General features: G+C 32.4%; 2 protein-coding genes across 3 annotated transcripts in view; one reads left to right on the top strand and one right to left on the bottom strand.

The window, feature by feature from the left end:
- LOC111052000 lies at positions 1-12,691 on the top strand. Of its 2 annotated transcripts, none has more exons than XM_022338599.2 (6): positions 1-693; positions 3,187-3,395; positions 4,639-4,813; positions 6,235-6,318; positions 7,497-7,665; positions 8,597-12,691. In XM_022338599.2, the coding sequence occupies exons 1-6, from the start codon at positions 667-669 to the stop codon at positions 9,463-9,465; spliced, it is 1,533 nt and encodes a 510-aa protein (XP_022194291.2). In that variant the 5' UTR covers positions 1-666; the 3' UTR covers positions 9,466-12,691. The 2 variants fall into 2 exon arrangements, with proteins under 2 accessions (XP_022194291.2, XP_039279093.1); XM_039423159.1 differs by lacking the exon at positions 1-693 and adding an exon at positions 1,218-1,330.
- The window catches only part of LOC111051999, a 21,649-nt gene continuing 14,164 nt past the window's right edge, over positions 10,782-18,266 (bottom strand). The window contains exon 3 of the mRNA XM_022338598.2: positions 10,782-16,524. Within this exon, the coding sequence (XP_022194290.2) occupies positions 15,112-16,500 (1,389 nt within the window). The 5' untranslated portion in view covers positions 16,501-16,524 and the 3' untranslated portion in view covers positions 10,782-15,111. The remainder of the gene's footprint in view (positions 16,525-18,266) is intronic.

Raw genomic sequence — 18,266 nt, forward strand, 5'->3', positions numbered from 1 at the left:
CGCAAAGACAAGATTTTTGTTTGGTCAAGCTATTTTGTTTTTTGAATGAAAAAATTATAGTTTCGCTTCTATTCCATACTTTTCAAAATAAATTCATTGAATTACATGCTTTTATTATGAATTCAATCAGCTGGTCTGAACAGATTCACTGTTTAGAAGTTGTATTCTGCAGGCACTGGTCTGTCAAGTTTTAGATGTTGGTTGGGGTGTCTGTCTTTTTGTACAGGAGTGTTATTTTCGTTTGTAGTAATTTTATAAATGTAGAAATGTACAAATATTAATCACTTTAAATAATTTGGTGTAAAAATTAAGTATAGCACGTTAAACAATAACTATTTTAATATTATCTTGACTGATGAGGTGAAATCTTTGAGGAATCATGAGTAGGAAGTAGAAGTATGATTGCAGCAGAAGACACTTTTAACCGTAGCCTTAGGACTTGTTCCAAAAATTGATAACACGTACGTCAGCTACGTGGATTTAAAAGTATCTTTACAAAAACATTCTACTAGCTGAATATTTGCATTGAAACCTTATGATTTCATTCAAGAGTGAGGTGGTTTTTAATATTTTTGTTACATTTACCTTCAAAGATTTGAGGTTGTCTAATTTCCTTGAACATTGGTTGCCGTGTAATTCCTTATGCATTCTTGATATTTTGATGCAATGTCACTGCGAAATTCAAAATGTAATGTAAGTACGAGTTTTTTTTTATGAAATCTTTGTATCATTTTTTTAATTTTTTCACTCTCCTATTTTATAGAATGAACTTTGAATAGCATACCAATCATAACTCATAAGTTTACCTTTTTTGAAGGTTAAATTCACTTCCCTTTGATTACAGTACTTAACATGTATTGTGTATATTTTCAATCCAATTTTATATTATTTTTTACTTCTATTTGTTGAACAAGATTTGATAGATAAACGTCGTGTTTGACATGTTTTTATTTGTTATGCATGTAATTTTAGATATGGCTATCAGTTGATCAGGAGGATTGAATTTCTTTTTCATATTCTCTCATTATCTTTAATATCTCTCTATTATAGTAGAAAAAGATAAAGATAACATTTAATTTTTAAAGAAATACATTAACTTTAAGAATGTCATATACATTAGATGTTTACTACCTATTGTAATATTAATTACTTAGATGGTTATCACAGCTCAATTTGTTTAGAGTTTTGTGCACGTTCTTATCAAAGAGACTGATTACTCACAAACAATAATTATTGAAGTCAAAATCTTTTGATAATAGTGTACTAAGTTACTTGCTGTCATCATTCTACATCTAAGATGGATCATGATAGAGAATTATTGTTGCTTGAGGTACAATAATAGAATTATTATCTATTTTAATTGACATTTGTAAGTTTTATCAATATAATGTAATCCAGAGTTCAAGTGCTTTATTGAATTAGGATTATGATTTACAAAATCCAAAGCATATTATTGTTGCATTCTTTTTTTTGGCACTGATAATGTTTTTCCTAGAAAACTAGGCAACAAAAACGTTAAAATTAATATTCCGTTTAAAAATTTCGTAATTATGACTTTTTTATAGTGGAATGTGAACTATATAATATGTTGTGAGAACATTACAGGTTTACTCTTTTTTGTAGGTATAACGTTTAAGAAAGTTGTTATTATGAGTTATAATGATTATTTTTAATGATGTTATCTGATTATGCTTCCTTTATTTTGCAAACTAAAATTTTGATCAATCAATTAACGGCTTGTATTGTAGTATTTTTTTAAAGAATTCAACTTTATGACAACTGTAAAAAACAATCATTTTATATTTTTATTGTCACTGTGGAGCTGTAAAATAGCATTGCATATTGGATTTGGAATCAGATTGACAATCATCAATAAAAGACTGGCTCTATTATTATTTCAATGTTTGCTTGTAATCAGCATTCGGTACCTATAGGCTAAGTCTGAACTTTGGAAACAAATAATTTTACTTCTCAAATCTTCCTGATTCCAGCCTTATGCATAAGGCTAGAAACTAGGTATTCTCTGCTCCTTTTAACATGCTTAGAAAATAATATTTGTCCGCCTACCAAAACTTGTGAATTAATGTTTTAATGTACTACAGACTTATCAAGTTGAGCCATTCGCTGTAGAAATGTTATGAACAATGTTAGGCTATATAAAAGATACAACTGAACAAACACGCTTTGTTTGAAACAATAAATATTAATTTCGATTTCAATTGGATTGAAATCTTATAAATTGAAGATACACAACTCTCCCACTGAATGAGATTTATGTCTTATCTATTATTCTCTAAACAATAAGTACATTACCCTCCTAAATCTCAACTTAGTTCCTAAATCCAAATCTTCAGGAGACTAAAGATTATGACGGTCCATAGTTAGTATCTGTTCAGTTCGCTGTTACTGTAGATAAGAGACACATTTCAGCAAAGGGGACAAGTACACGGCCACAACACAAGGAGAAATTATATAAATTAAATTGCCTCATGCCAGACTGACTCGATCGCATAATAGCTTCCCTGTCCGAGCACTCAATATCTTCAATGTGATGCCCATGTATTCTCGTGAGCAGGAGAAGAAAGTATTTGAAAGGTCACTTCGGGAGAGGCTAGTGAGTCTGGCTTTCTACTCCCTCGATGAAGAGGCAATACAATGTTTTCTGAGGTCTATGATTGACCCATCGTAATCTTAGTTTTTTTTATCTAGTTTTACATTTTTTAATCTAATCTATCCAGCAATTGCTGGCCATGGATGGAGATTACTGAATAGTCTTATAAAAAGTGAAAGTAAAGTCTTATTTCTTTATTTATGCATTTTTGTCTCTTCGAAATTTTTTACTCAACTAATTAAACTACAATCATTTTGATTATGTACATTTCAACTCTAACGCCAATAATTCATCAGAATTACTCATATTTATTGTTGGATATACCTATTGATTTTTGTAGAATTGTGCTCACATTTTTGTCTAGCAGGTAGTGCAATTGCTCAACAAATATTGTGAATACCGTAACGCTTTATTCTGTTTAAGACACCAATGATTTGATTAGTTTTTATATTGTAGCTCAGTATAAATGTTGCACCTGTTCTGCTGTGAGAGATTCACTTTTCAAACTATGTTTGTTATTATTGAATAACTGCATTTTCTTGTACTTATCCGTGATTGCGATGTTGTTTTTGTAGGGATGCGGGTGTACATGCAAACAGTGTACGGAGCCGTCGGCCCTCCATCTTCATGTAGAAATTGAAAACTTGAAGCAACGGCTGCTGGAGAGAGAGAATCATATTGTGTCGATGGAAACAAATTTTTTACGCGAAGCTGAGAAATTTCCTAATGGAGAGATGGCTGCACTAACAGACGAACTTCTTACTTGGCAAGACAAATATTCTAGGTACAGTAACGTTTATTTCTGTCAATATATTACCTCTTTAAAGTAATTAAAAAAATACATTACAAATAATATATTATTAATAGTTTAAATAATAATGTGGATTAATACTGGATAATAATATAAATCCATGGTTACTTCTAATTGAAGATTTTTTATATTAAAGACGTCAAGTGAGTGAGAAAAATATCTCCCATTGTCCATGTCTCCTAAAGACTGTAGGTAATAGACTAACTCAAATATTTGAATTCGATAGACCATCAGTAGGTCCATACAAAATCATAGAATTATATTGAATTTGAAGTTCATTTGGATATATCTTCCAGAATCATTGAATGAATAAATCGATTTTAGGAATTCCAAATCGTCTAAAGCATTGTAATATTTTGACATCGTGATTATTCTAAGAAATACTTGGAACAAGATAAATTGGTTTACATCTGTCTTTCTTCTTCAGTTTCGCCTTTGCGATTATTACTCTAAAAAAGTTGAATAATTATTAACTAGTAGTTCAGAGAACAGTAGAATTCGCTACACTCACTAAAATCACTACTGACACACGCCCGCCTATTCACACACAAACACACATACAAATTGGATTTAGAGTATGATGATATAAATGCAATAGGATCGGTGGTGGACGCTGAGAAATAGAAGTTCTTTACATTTTTTGAGCTAGGATGCACGGTTAAAGAGATAAAATATCTGAAACTTGAAATTTGGGTCTGGGGGGGGGGGTTGTAACGATTGAATGATAAAAAATTCAAAATTTTCAACATTCAATGTATGAAATAAGACCGCCTTGGAGCGCTGGAAAATAGAAGTTTCTTACACTTTTGAGCTAGGATGCACAGCTAAAGAGATGAAAAATCTGAGACTTGAAATTTGGGACTTTTGGGAGGAGGGGAATCATCGAATTCCAATATTTTTTAAATTTTGAACATGTGATATATGAAATAAGGCCACCTTGGAGCGCTGAAGAATAAAGGTCCTCTACACTTTTGAGCTCGGAAGCACGGTTGAAAAGATAAAAATCTGAAACTTGGATTGGGACTTGTAAAAAAAATCGAATTCCAAATATTAGAAAATTTTCAACATGTAATACATCAAATAAGGCCTATTAAGCCATCAAAGATCTTTGACCAAATATTTGATTGATTAAGAAAACTCCACTGTGCAATTTAGCTCTTAGAAGCTTATTATCCAGTTATTATCGGATTATACCATTCATGATTTGTTTTTACAGATTGTACGAGGCGCATAAAAGAGTGCAAAAAGTAAATCAAAATTTAGAGGATAAACTACTAAGAATTGTTGATAAATGTGAAACGGAAAAGACTGCTCTCACTACAGAAGTTGCTAGTTTGACACGTAGATTAGTTGATGAAAAGTTTAACGTTGCTAGGCTTCAGGAAGAAAATGTAAGTACATTTTTCAATTTATGCATTATTTATTTCAATTTTGTGATTCATCCTAGTCATTACACTCTCAGGTAAATGTTTATAATTAGACAAGTTGGTGTAAAAAAAAAAGAATTTTCTTTATCATTTTTCATATACTACGATCTGTATAGAGTTTAATAAAATGTTTAACGTGTGAAATCTATTGTTGAGCTTGTAGGATAGACTTGATACAGATGTTGTTATGTTGTACTGTATAAAGATACATTCTCTCTCTCTCTCTCTCATTCTCTTCGCCCTCCCAGGTTTCTAATAAAGGCAGCTACTCAATCAATCAATCTCTTTGTCTTGTAATCTACTTGCATGCATGTAATGTGTAGCCTACTCTTATGTCTGAGATGCAGTTAAATTTTCAATAATTTATACAGGTTAAATCATTTTAATCAACCTTTAAAACTTCCCCGTAAACATTTAAGATTACAAAACTATCGAACTTATCCTAGTTATGAATTTCATTATATGTAAGTTGAGGTAGGCTAGTTTAGGTAAAGAAGGTTAGGTTTGGTGGTTCAGGTAGGGAGGGTTAGATAGGGTGATTAAGGTAGAGTAGGTTAGATAGGGTGACTAGAATTGATATGATTTTCAATTCTTATAATAATAGGTTTATTGACATTCATTAATTGAACAAAAGCCTCTCAATTGAGGTAGTTTGTGGTTGGCAGTTACCAAAAAAAAAACATCTTTGAAATAACAAAATTTACAAACTCAATTTACAATATATTTACAAATTGTGCATGATTCTTTGCCATATTTTCCAATCCCCGGCTGTTGTCAACCACATATATCTTCTACGCGCTGAGTGATCTCGTTCCTCCATTTTAATTCTCATATCATATCATATTCATTTCCTATTAATATTTTAGTCCTATCGTTTTTGCAATACTTTCGTTTTTCTTCCCCCATCCCATCCTTTCATACCTTCCGTCTATTCACTTTTCCTGATACCTTTTTCACCTTCTCAAGGATCGAAGGTTTTATAGTACATATGGATAACCATAGTTGATAACCCTTCAACCCTCAACCCTTTTTTGCACCACTATTCTTTTTATTGTGGTTTTTGTTGTTGTTTGTTTTGCATGTATTCATTTTGCTAATTTGTATTAAACTTGTATGTGTGTGTATGAATTAAATTGAATTTTTCATTTCGCTGCCTGAGTTTTTATATTTTTGTACTAACCATTCACCAATATCTGTTTCTAATCGCTTCAACGTGGTTGGTGCATAGTAATTTATGTTATTCATTTATTTATAACAAATTTAGATTTGTCAGAATCTCGAATCATGTATGATAGAATACAATTTTGTTTCAGAAAAATGTGTGCTTGAATATCATTTCGTGAAGATGATGTTTTAATAATAATTTTGATATTTCATTTCCATAGGAGAGGTATAGAAATGACGTGAATCTTGCAATACAGCTACTTCAGTGCAAACCCTCAAACTTCGTTCCCCAGCGATATGATTCAGTAAGTTGAATATATTCTAAAATTTTATAATACGTTTTATGGAACACAATAAAGTATATTTCCTCATTGCATAAGATTCGATTGATACTTTAATCTTATTATTTATAATAATAAATTAATAAATAAATGTTACTTCCCAAAAAACTAAAACTACTACATCAATTACAATTATATACAATACTTAGTTACAAAAATATTTCTTATAATGTGTCCTCTACATGTTTAGTGTTTTCCGTGTGGAAATTGACCCAGTCCACTATGGCGTACCATGTTCTAGAGTCGGTAGTAGTAATCTTTATATTCTTATAAACTCTTTATTGGAGTAAATTTATTTATTTATCCATTCATTGTCACATTACATCAAGTTTTTGACCACATATCTCCTACGCGCTGAGTGATCTCGTCCCTCCATCCTATTCTTATATCATATAATATTCATTTCTTATTTCTCTGCCTGATCAACAAAACTTTACAAGAACTCATGAAAACTCATATATTCTTATTGAATGAAAAAGACTAAGAAATTGTCAAAAAACCACAGATTTATTGATACTTAGAAAGACCTGTCACTGACAAACAAGTTTATCAGAGATTGACAATGGTGTAATAACCGAAACCGGTCTTTTTAAGTATCAATAAATCTGTGTTTTTTGACAATTTCTTAGTCTTTTTCATTCAATATGAATAATTACCACAATATCAACTTCTTAACTACATAAAAAGTCATATATTTTTATTTTTATTCCCGTATTCTCCATGTTTACGTTGAGTCTTGCATTCATGAGTCTGAGACCTGAATAAATGCTTAAATAATGAGGTGAAAATTGAACGTATTACATGTACACCTACATTGAAAAGTACATTTTTGAAAATTATCATGTTCAATTATATTTTTGCTATCATGTGTCACAGTTATCTGTATCTATTACAATATCCAACAACAATTTAAATTATACCCTTTTAAATTATTTTATAGTAGCCGAAACATGTCGTGACAAAATAATTTAAAAGGGTACTCAGATTAATATTTTTATTTATATTAAAAGTAGCTTTAAAGAAAAAAAGAAAAACTATGAAAAACTTTTGGATCTATTAAATTTGGTATAATATTGCAGTTACTAATGATTTCTCACTTATTACTCTTTGTTTATTTTCCACTTTTCTGTTTTAATTTGCAGCTACCAAGTGACATGCAACAGAAAGTGAAGAATTATGTGTACAGTAAGAATCGCAGGGTCTCTGATGGCAATGGCAACATGCAAAAACCTGAAGTGAAGACGATCAAAGTTCCCATTCCCACTTTTCCACCAACAGCGATGGTCTATTCAGTCAACAGGCAGATCTCTGGTAAGGAGATGTCATTTTATGTACGGTTCTGTAGTTTGAAAATTACAGATTATTCAGTTATAGGACTAGTATAAATAATGAGGGATACAATGATTCTCTACTCTACAATACAGGCTTTTAAACTTTCATTCATTCTATGAAAAATAGTTGCATCCAGTTTGAAAATTGTCAACAATAATATTGAAATTTCAACAAAGTTGTCATTTTATCTCTCCTAATAAAGAATTATCAATAATTATTAAATTTGTAATCAATTGAATTGAATGAAATATCAATTAGTGATCAATAAAGATTGATTAGTAAATTGATACTGGATATTAGTAATTTTTATTTTCTTAGAGATAATCCTTTCATAATTTCCAAAATGTTATTTACTTGTATTGTTATTAAGGATCAATGCATCATCGTACTATTCATTCATAATAGTTCGAACACTTCATTCTTAACGCACGTACTATTGCCTATGACTCATTATTTGTACGGGAGGTACTGTTCTCTCACCAGTTTACTTCGTTCAGACATTTGATATTATTAATATTGTATTTATTGCCTTGTGAGAAGAGGATATAAATTTCTATTGTCCCAGAGAAGATTGTATTATAATTTTCATTATCATAATTATTCCTCAAAATTATTCAGTACTTAATTTATTATCATTTTTGCAATATACTCCTATTTTTAAACTATTTCTATCAACATTTTGGAAAGGAACCGTTTGGGCTTTGAGCCTGTTGGTCCTTTCCCAATCATTCATAATGAGTTTTGAAAGATATTTTATCTATGAATGTATAAATAAATACATAATGATATCATGAGTTGTAATTATGTGTCTTTGAGAGGAATGAGGAGTGCTTTGAAGATGGAATGCTCCAAGAGCAAAATTGTGGGTGTTTTTTAATCTTGAGGTTTATGAAGTTTTTGTTTGTTCCAGACAAAGATGTGAACGGTGAAGACAAGTCGAAAAGTCAGGGATCAGTTGACATAGTGTCGGCAGCCATCATGGCGAAGGTGCTAGAGGAGAGGGAGAGAGAGCGTCAACAGCAGAAGCACTGCGACAGCTGCACGTGTCTAGTGGCGGCGGGGGCGGCGAGGCACCACAAGGCGTCGCAGACGGTGGCGCCACCCCCGACAGACTCGGCGCACCTGGCACAGATGAGAAACGGTGCTCCATCCACCAACAACGCCTCCAGTCCAATGGCCATCAAGAGCAAGTACCCAGCTGACAAAAGCAAAGTCAGTGATTTCAGCGCACTGGCCAGCGAACGCGTCTCCAACTGGTGTGACAAGGACAACGTGAAAAAGGTGCATGATTTTTCCAACACTAATCTGATTGGTTTTAATGATTTGTGGAGTAAAACGTCCGTCACCGAAAACAGTACAAAAACGGACAAAGTGAGAGAGGGTATTCTGGTGAACATTGATAGTGGTATAGAGAGTAGTGATAGTAGTGTTAATAAATGCAACGAAGATAGGTTTACAAGTGCCAATCAAAAGTTAGAGGTAGGCAGTGATGTGCAGGATGTGGACAAAGGGGTCGGTCACCATCCGCCACCATCCTTCACAGGCGCCAGGCACTGTTCGGTGAGACTGCAGGCAGGCACCAGCAACATCCTGCTAGACAACGTGGTCGACCCCTACACGCCCGTGCTCTACAAGAGTCGGCCCCTCTCCGACCCCCCTGTCGTGCACCCCCCTTCCCGCTCTCGGTCCACGTCCAGCAACTCGAGCATTGACGAGTCCACCAACATGCTCATCAACAAACGAACTATTGCTCAAATTCGCACCGAGACAGAAATATAGAAACCACTGCTCTTCCAATACAATGGTTGCTCCTAAGGTTATTTTCAACTGAGCTAGATAACTGGAACTGGAGGTGGAGGTGGCTAGGGCTACTGTTGCTATCTTCTCTAGTTGGGTGCCCCAGTTTATGGAGAATGGCAAAGTTCGCATAAGTAGGTTTTGTCAACTGGCCATCCTGGATTTCAGTGGAAAGACAAAATCAATTGAAATTCAATGCAATCTGACAGCTGAATCAAGAGCTGGTTTTACAGCGTTACCAACTAGTTAGGCATAGCACTCAACTAGAGATAGATAATATGCTACTATTTTGGACTAGCCCTCCGTATAAATTTCTTTGGCTGGCAATAAAATGAGGACATATTGAACAAGCTTCAGGTGCTGTCTTATTAACATAATGACAATTATCATTAAAAATTATAACATTTAAAATGTTCTCTCCATTCATACAGTCCTACCTCCAGTTACGTATTTAGCTCAATGTTCTTTTCAGTATTCAAGTAGAATATATTCTTCCATGCATGTGCCAGACAATTAAGGTGTGCTTCTTCTAGGGCAGAAGTTATTTATCGTGGGATCATTGATTTTTGTGACCCCCAGTTAAACCATAGAGAAAAGATAGCAAAAGTTATGTTATCTTCTCTCTATGGTTAAACGAATCAACAATACTGGTACAAACCAGGGGCTGTATTCATAACAAAGTTGTTGCACGATGCAGGGCTATTTCAGTGTAGTTTAGAATTTTGTTAGAATCTTTCATGAATACGGCTCTTATTCCCACTGATTTGCTAATGGCATTCACTATTACTTTTGTGTGACTTTTAATTGAAAAGCACAAGAATGGCCATTTTCACACTACGATTGTTGGGCGACTTTCATTGTCACGACAGCCAGAATTTTCTCCGATATGCTGAGAATCAGCTGTTGGTGAGAGTTAGCCAATCTGAGGACATTCTGAGTACAATAATGTCGGCCGAAAATCGCTAAGTGTGAAAACGGCCGTTCTCATTGTAGTTGTAAACTAATTTGCCAAGTTGCAGATGCTACTGATTGAGAACTCCTGTTCAATACGATGCTTGCGTTTCTGTGATAAGATGAATAAGGATACTGATATTGTCATTTTACGCATACCTATGTTATTCGTAATGAGTTTGCTGTATTTTGAGAGTTATTTTGCATCACATCAAAATCACAAATCCACTCAGCACTATTGTGAGGCAAGAACCCAAAATATTCACCAAATTAGAATGATGTATACGTGTGTGATAGATTTTATTCAATCAAATTTCTGGTATTTTGATATATTAAAAAGCGCATACAATACCCAAAATCAATTTATTTCAGAATTGCAGTTGAATTACAAGAGAACACTCATATTGAAAATACAAATCACGGAAACCACATATTATAAATTTTTCAGAGAAAGTGAACATTCATGAAACGTTACAAGCCTAATTTCTAATAGCCTAATTTTTGAGATTCAGATCACAACAAATATTATTACAACATCGAATGGGTTACAAAAAAGCGTCAAGGAGAAAGATAAAACGTTTTGTCATGACATGTATGCACATTCTTTTCCTTTAAAAATTAATTTTGGAATTTTATCAGAATATTGCGTTATTTCTTCACTGATCTATGAATGTTCACATTAATTCATGTGAAAGTTATGTACGTTGATGTAGTGATCATGTCTCACAATTTTTATTGGTTGTGTATTTAAAATTAGAACCAAGGGTGAAGATGGTGCAATAGAATGTAGTCAAATCACGCTCTTGTAATTAACGTAATAAAATTGCGAATTGAACAGAATGTATACTTTTGATTACACATTTTTCAAGTTACACAACTTTTGCTAGGCTTTTACTTTTAGCAGCCTAGTTACTCATTATATTGATAATAAATGGAATTGAACAGTATTATCACATCTATTTTGCTATGAAAATGGCAAATGCATGAAGAGGGCCTAGTACCTGCATTATTTTATTTCAGAGCCAAACCAAATGTTATTGAGTTATAGCTGGAAATACAGTAAATATCAACTATCAGGTTGAAGAAAATTTTATGACATTTAATTAATTTCAACTGTTTTGGTTGAGTTTAGTATAAACTTTCAAATAGTTTTCAATTTTTAATTCAACCTACATTATTTTATTATCTTGTTAATTTTTTTTAGTCAGTTCAAATTCAAGTTTAGTTTAAAACCTTGTCTTCCCATCATTCTTGTTTCTCTATTTCAATACATTTGAAAAATACATATATACGTTATATAAAAATCACAAGAAGTCAATGATTTTTAAGTCTGTTATGATTCATAATCTCTTTTTTTCTCATTATATCAATGCTCTTGGCTATCATATTCTGGTTAGAAATTTATTTGTATTGCAATCTGGGCCAAAAACATGCAACTTTTTCTCAAGAATTTACTCATTATTGATTATTGTGTAATTCAAATAGCACTGAGATAAATTCTCCGGTGTATCAACTTGCTAGCTATCCAGGGTACAAATGCAGAAGGTTGTCAAATGATTATTTTATTATTTATCCTTATGTAATTCAAAGTTATTCTTTCTTCCAAACTGGTTTTCTATTTTTTTCAATTACTTATTGGAATGTATTTTTAACTTGAAAAGACCGTACATGAATTTTATCTCTTTTGAAAAATGGTCAAAAGATAATGTTGTGTGACCGTTTTCTATGATAGTTTATTGGAATCTATTGAATAAATTCTCATATCTACTGACATTTTGAATAAACTTTTTTATAAATATGAATAGATTTTTATTATTTTCTAATTGTTAATGAACTGAGTTAGGCCTATCTAGATTTTCAACAATAAATTAATTTTATAAAGTTATTTCTCCACCTTCTAATGGAATCTGGATTTTTTTTATTTTTACATCCCTTATTTTTTCACTTTAGAATTGATATTCTTCCATTATATTGTTTACATGAATAGAGTATAAATCTAAACATCTAATCTCGATTTGTTTAGAGGTGATACATCCTCTTTTTAATAAAATCCGAGCACATTCATATTCATAAAAATATCATCGCATAGGCTGTACTTAGTTGACATCCAAATCCACTTGACCAAAGTTGCAAGAAATATTGTATATAATGTAAATCTGTTTCTATGTAAATTTATAAATTGTGCTATGTAAGACCAACAGATTAATAGCTCTTCTAGAATAATGAAACTATATTGTGATGTATAGATTATGTTAACTCATATTTAGTTCAGTAATAATAAAAACTGCATTGCTTTGAATCGGTGTTGTTATTTTTGTGATTATTTTTAAAGTGTTCAAGTATTTCTAATAGGTAATTTATAGCAATGCATTAAATTTGTGTATTGCATTTAATATGCATTTGAAATACCAAATAATTTGAACATTCTGAATACAAAATAGAGAATAACTTCACACAAAAATATAGGATAAAACTTGATCTGTTAAAATCTGCAATACTTTTTATCTATGTATTTACCTTTGTGAATGAGAATTCATAAATAGGTTAGAATTCACAAACGGTCGGATTGTATTAGCTATCAAGTAGTTGAGGTGTGAATTACTATGTCGTAACTGAAGAATACATTAATAATATTCAATAAATACTTATATCATAAATATTATACGCACAATGTATACAAATATGCAAGACATTATAATACGGTACAAATATGCAAGACATTATAATACGGTATGCAGTACAAGAATGATATATAATATTGACACAAGGATATATAATGTGATTTATCAACCAAAAAATAATCCAGTAATATACCTCTATATATGAGAATATTAAGTTACTGTATATGAACTTTAGAAGTTATGATCAATGATAAAAAATAAGATAATAACTGAAGGATGAATATCCTTCAATAACTGAAGGGTAAATATTATAATAGATACATAATCAATTCAATTTTATTCATATCATGAATAATTTTCCATATCAATGAAAACAAATTAATATAGTAAAAACTTACGCTAATATATCAAAAGCATATTATAAAAAAATTAATTTAGGTACAGTAGGAATAACAAGAAATACTACATACCTCTATGAATATTATACAAGACATACAAATATACGAGAATACAAATTTACAAGGCACTGTACATATATACAAGACACACAGACTTACATATATAAATAGAAACATATTATCGATTACATAGTTACAAAGATACATAGGAATACCGATAACATAAAAACGCAAACAATTTTGACATCATGATGACCGATGAGATTATGTTTACGTTTAAAATATCTAGTTATCTGCTATTCACCAAGAATAATATATTATCTTATTCTTTATGTAATCGTGAAATTTACAAACATTGCAGACTACTAGATAAACATCGATTTAAGATTGAGCTAACAAGCTAACTCTTAAAACTAACATGAACTGTTTTCTTATAATGTTTGAATGTGAGAGACAACTTTGATATATTTGTATGAGATTCAGTTACCTACATGAGTGCGCAATCTATTGATGTATCCAGTTAGTCAATTGAAATTCTAAATTTTTAGTTGATTTACAAGTATGGAAGGTTTGAAGAGTGAAAATAGATTCAGAGAGATTCAATAGTTTTTTCTAGTTAATTTTAAAATAAGGGAAGTAACTAGGTAGGCCTACAAGGCGGATATTATTGAATTCAATATTCATATATTAAATAAAATCAATTTTCATTCACAATCAGAGTTCATTTATAGAACTGTGTAGTTCCATTTAATTTATCGTAGGTTCAACAGTAAGCAGTAGGAAGCAGCAGTTTGAATTCCGATTGGAATTTATGCTATTTATTTATCCCTTTCCTACAGCAGAATGACATGCATTACAAGAGTGTTATTCATTACATAAGAATAACAATCTTCAAAACATTTTCATGTACACAAGCATAACAAACAAATGTACAGTATCTAAAACATTACAATGTTTCTTTACATCCTATAGAACGCAGTAATTTAATTTCAAATTGATATTTGAGTTGAACATCTCACTTTAACTCCAATCAATCTACATTAGATCCAATCAATTTGATTTTCACATTTATCAAATAGATGAAATATACAGTTTTACAATATGATATACGACAGAAGAGCAAATAATGAAGTAACGATATACCGGTACAATCATTGTAAAACAATAAAAAAATTAAAATTAAAATCACCGAGTAATCACTGCTACACAAGAACAATAAAATAATGAAATAAAAACCACAGAGTTATCACTGCTAAACAAAAATAATAAAATAAATCACCGAGTTAGCACTGCTAAAAACATAGCAGCTAGTTTCAAGCTTGAATAATAAAAAGCAAACTCACATTGTCTGTTTTCTTAGGACATGTCCAAACATGTTTTTAAAAATTATCAAAAAAAAGAAATACCCAAACGTTAAGCGACAAAAGAACTACAGTAGTGAATAATAACGTACAATTATTGTGATTGTGAATACCTAGGAAGTTTGATAAGATAACATAAAAAATCAAATTGAATAAAAGAGATTTCCATTGAAATTGAAATAAACATAAAGGTTTGTGTTTGGAAAAACAAAAATTGAAATCACCTAGATTTAATAATGCTGACGTTGCTAATACTGTATTTGAATGGAAGTTTTAATTCTTATTTTCTTTGATATGTTAACCAAATGACATTACACTTATAGCTCCAGCTTCGTCATGAGCAATAATCCGGCCTTCGTTGATGTGCACCTTAATGAATTGCAATGATCGCAATTTGCAAAATGTCAGTTTCTCAACCCAATTCCAAACTACAATTTCATCACATTTCGAACTAAATGACTTGACTCCAACCAAGATGTTGCCAAAGAGAGGTTGTTTATCGTCAAAGATTGTAATGAATTTATACAGATCTATTTCTGGATGTGAAATATCGAATTTCACTGTACCATCCAGTTTTGATGAATAGATAAATTTGCTGTCGGCCAATCGAGTGACACTTCCACCAAATGTACCGGAGAAAAATTCCCTCGAGAAACGTACTTTTGCAGTTTTTCTATCTCGTCCCTCGACACGATCGATCAATTGTTGGTGATATTGTAAAAGAAAATTATTTTTACAACAGATCACATCGATAACAAAACCATATACCTCAAATTCATGCAAAGTACGCATATTTCTGGTATCTTTCACTTCAATTAAGGACACATATTTTTCGAATTGGAACGACGCCACTATGAGGATTCCATCATCTAAGCGTACCTCACTTATGGTAGTTTTTGGTCGCGAATTCATACTCAATTTCAAATCCAAATTTTTCTTGTCCCAGAGATGGAGCCAACCGTGTGACCAAGCAACGATGTTCTCGATATCCATGGCCAGAAAAAAGAAGTCATTCTCAACCACTTCACCCAACGTTTTTATTTCGGAGTTTTCCACTCCATTTTGGAGGGACAGACATTGGACTGTGAGACCCGACACCCACACCACATAGTCTCTCATCACACACGTCACTTCTACTGCAGCTTCCTTCACATTCTCAACTAATGTGCAAACTATTTTCGGTTGCCAGTCGAGGCGTACCAAGTAGAGCCCTTCTTCTCCATCTCCGCGAGTGCCCAAAATTGGTAAATAAAGACAATCTTGCGCGGCGGTCGATGGATAAATCACTACTACACTGGAGAATGACAGCAGATTGCAGTGCTCTGGCTTTAAAGTATGTGCTTGGTAAATACCGTTCATCCAGTAGTGTTTGAGAATATTACGCTGGCGAAGTGAATTTTTCCATGGGTTGACTACTGGAGCCAGTGTTTCTGCTTTTGCAATTACATTCAGTCCGCTAAATTCACCAGGAAAACCCGAGACAATTGCATTGCACTTACTTCCTTGATAGTGAAGCAGCCAGCGATCCTCTTCGCTGCTCACGTATGATCTCCACAATTTCATGTTATTTATCAGTTGATACCAGTTGACACTAACTTCGCTGCAGCATATCAACTCCCTCAATCCCACATACGATAAAATCTTCTCAGCAATTTCGAGAGGCAGCACCACTCCACAGATGTCCATCTTCTGGATCAATAGCTGCTCTAACTGCAACAATAAAAGTATGTTTTTCAATAAAACTAAAATACACACTAATACCTTAATTTAATATTTTCATTCATCTTAGCTTATTCATTAAAATATAAATTTATTATCTGCTTCGCCCAATATAAGAGTACCAGAGAAATCTAATTGTACACTAGCATGTAACCCGTGCTTTGCACCGGGGAAAAATTGGGGAAATGCAATCTCTTTTTATTCAGGGAACAAATATAATTATTTTGTTCAAAATTACGTGGATGATCTTAATAAGAGTTGAAATTTTTCAGCAAAAAAAAATGTTTGATAGGTCTCGAACCGTCAACCTTTGACGTGTGAACCACGTGCGCTACCAACTAAGGTGTTCATTTGGAGTGAGCCCTGTTTTGTTGGGCTTTTATAGTTACCTATCTTTAAATCCCTAATTAAATATATATTTATAATGATCTTACTTCGCACATATTACTTAAAATGAATAATTGACGAAAGATTTTCATTTACTTTAGAAAATCGATTTTAATGTCAATTATAATATAAATCTCAATAAATCTTAAACTGTACAAATATGAACATTCAATGATTCTCTCATCAGCTCTGCTGTTAGTTTGATAAACAACATTAGTAAATTATTAACAAGTCATATGGTTCATATGATTAGAAAGAAGAAGCGTGAATGTAGAGCAACCAGCTTCTTACATCTCCCCCCCTTGAACGAGAAACTTCCTCGAAGGTGTCAATTTGCTTGAGTGACAGATGATTGGTTCACTCCCATTGATTCCGCAGGCCACTTCATACATTGAGTTTGATATTCTTCTTATAATGGGGAACGGTCCACTTCTAACTTCATCTAATTTATTTCTATTCAACTTGTTCCCTTTTTCTATATACACTAGTTCTTTTTCCTTGAAACCATATATTCTTCTGTTCTTATCACATCTCAGTTTGTTCCGTTTGTGGTTTAAATTGGAATTTTTTATTGCTTCTTCTCTGTCTATTTGTAAGTTTCGTTTTTTCCTCAGTTGTGATGGTATTATTTCCAAATCCTTTCCCAATAGCAGATATCTTGGTGTAAATTTAGTAGTGCTATGGATTGTCTTGTTGTATTCTGATGTGCAACTTTCCGCTATTTTCGACCACGTCTGCGTTCTTCCTTCTGGACTATTCACTTTGCATATAATACGATTCACCAATGTCTGGTTTAGCCGCTCATTAAGACCATTTGATTGTGGGCAATCTACCGATGTGAACACCATTGTAACACCTTTTTCGAGTAGGTAATCTCTAAACTTTTTTGATTTGATAGACGCATATTGATCAGCTAATAGGATCTTGACAGAATGGTTTTGTAAGATAGGATCTAGCAAACGAATGTATTCTTTAGTAGTTTGACCGCTAGAGCTTGAAGTGAATGCATATCTAGAGAAGTGATCGACCAATATGTGTAGGTATCGTTTTGTTGAGTTGTTTCCACCAAACCCTCCAACAGTATCTATCGACATGATCTCATACGGTTCACTAGCTGGACCCAATTGTGAAAGTAATCCTATTGAGCGACCTCTTCTTGTTTTATTCTTCTTACATATATGACACGAATCACAATAGCGCTTGACCATTTCATCCATGTTGGAAAAGTAGTAATGTGGACGTATGTGTAATAGTGTGTGGTGAGTTCCGATATGTCCTAGTTGAAAATGAATTTTCTCAATCAATTCTTTACCCTTTTCTTGAGAAAGGAAGATTCTTTTGTTTCC

The sequence above is a fragment of the Nilaparvata lugens genome, chromosome 3, assembly GCF_014356525.2.
Source record: "Nilaparvata lugens isolate BPH chromosome 3, ASM1435652v1, whole genome shotgun sequence".
Classification (NCBI taxonomy): domain Eukaryota; kingdom Metazoa; phylum Arthropoda; class Insecta; order Hemiptera; family Delphacidae; genus Nilaparvata; species Nilaparvata lugens.

Coding starts and splice junctions, on each gene's coding strand:
- LOC111052000 (XM_039423159.1), top strand. CDS start 1,298: ATGGATCATGATAGAGAATTATTGTTGCTTGAG. Junction 4,814..6,234: donor CTAGGCTTCAGGAAGAAAAT/GTAAGTACATTT, acceptor TCATTTCCATAG/GAGAGGTATAGAAATGACGT. Junction 6,319..7,496: donor TTCCCCAGCGATATGATTCA/GTAAGTTGAATA, acceptor TTTAATTTGCAG/CTACCAAGTGACATGCAACA.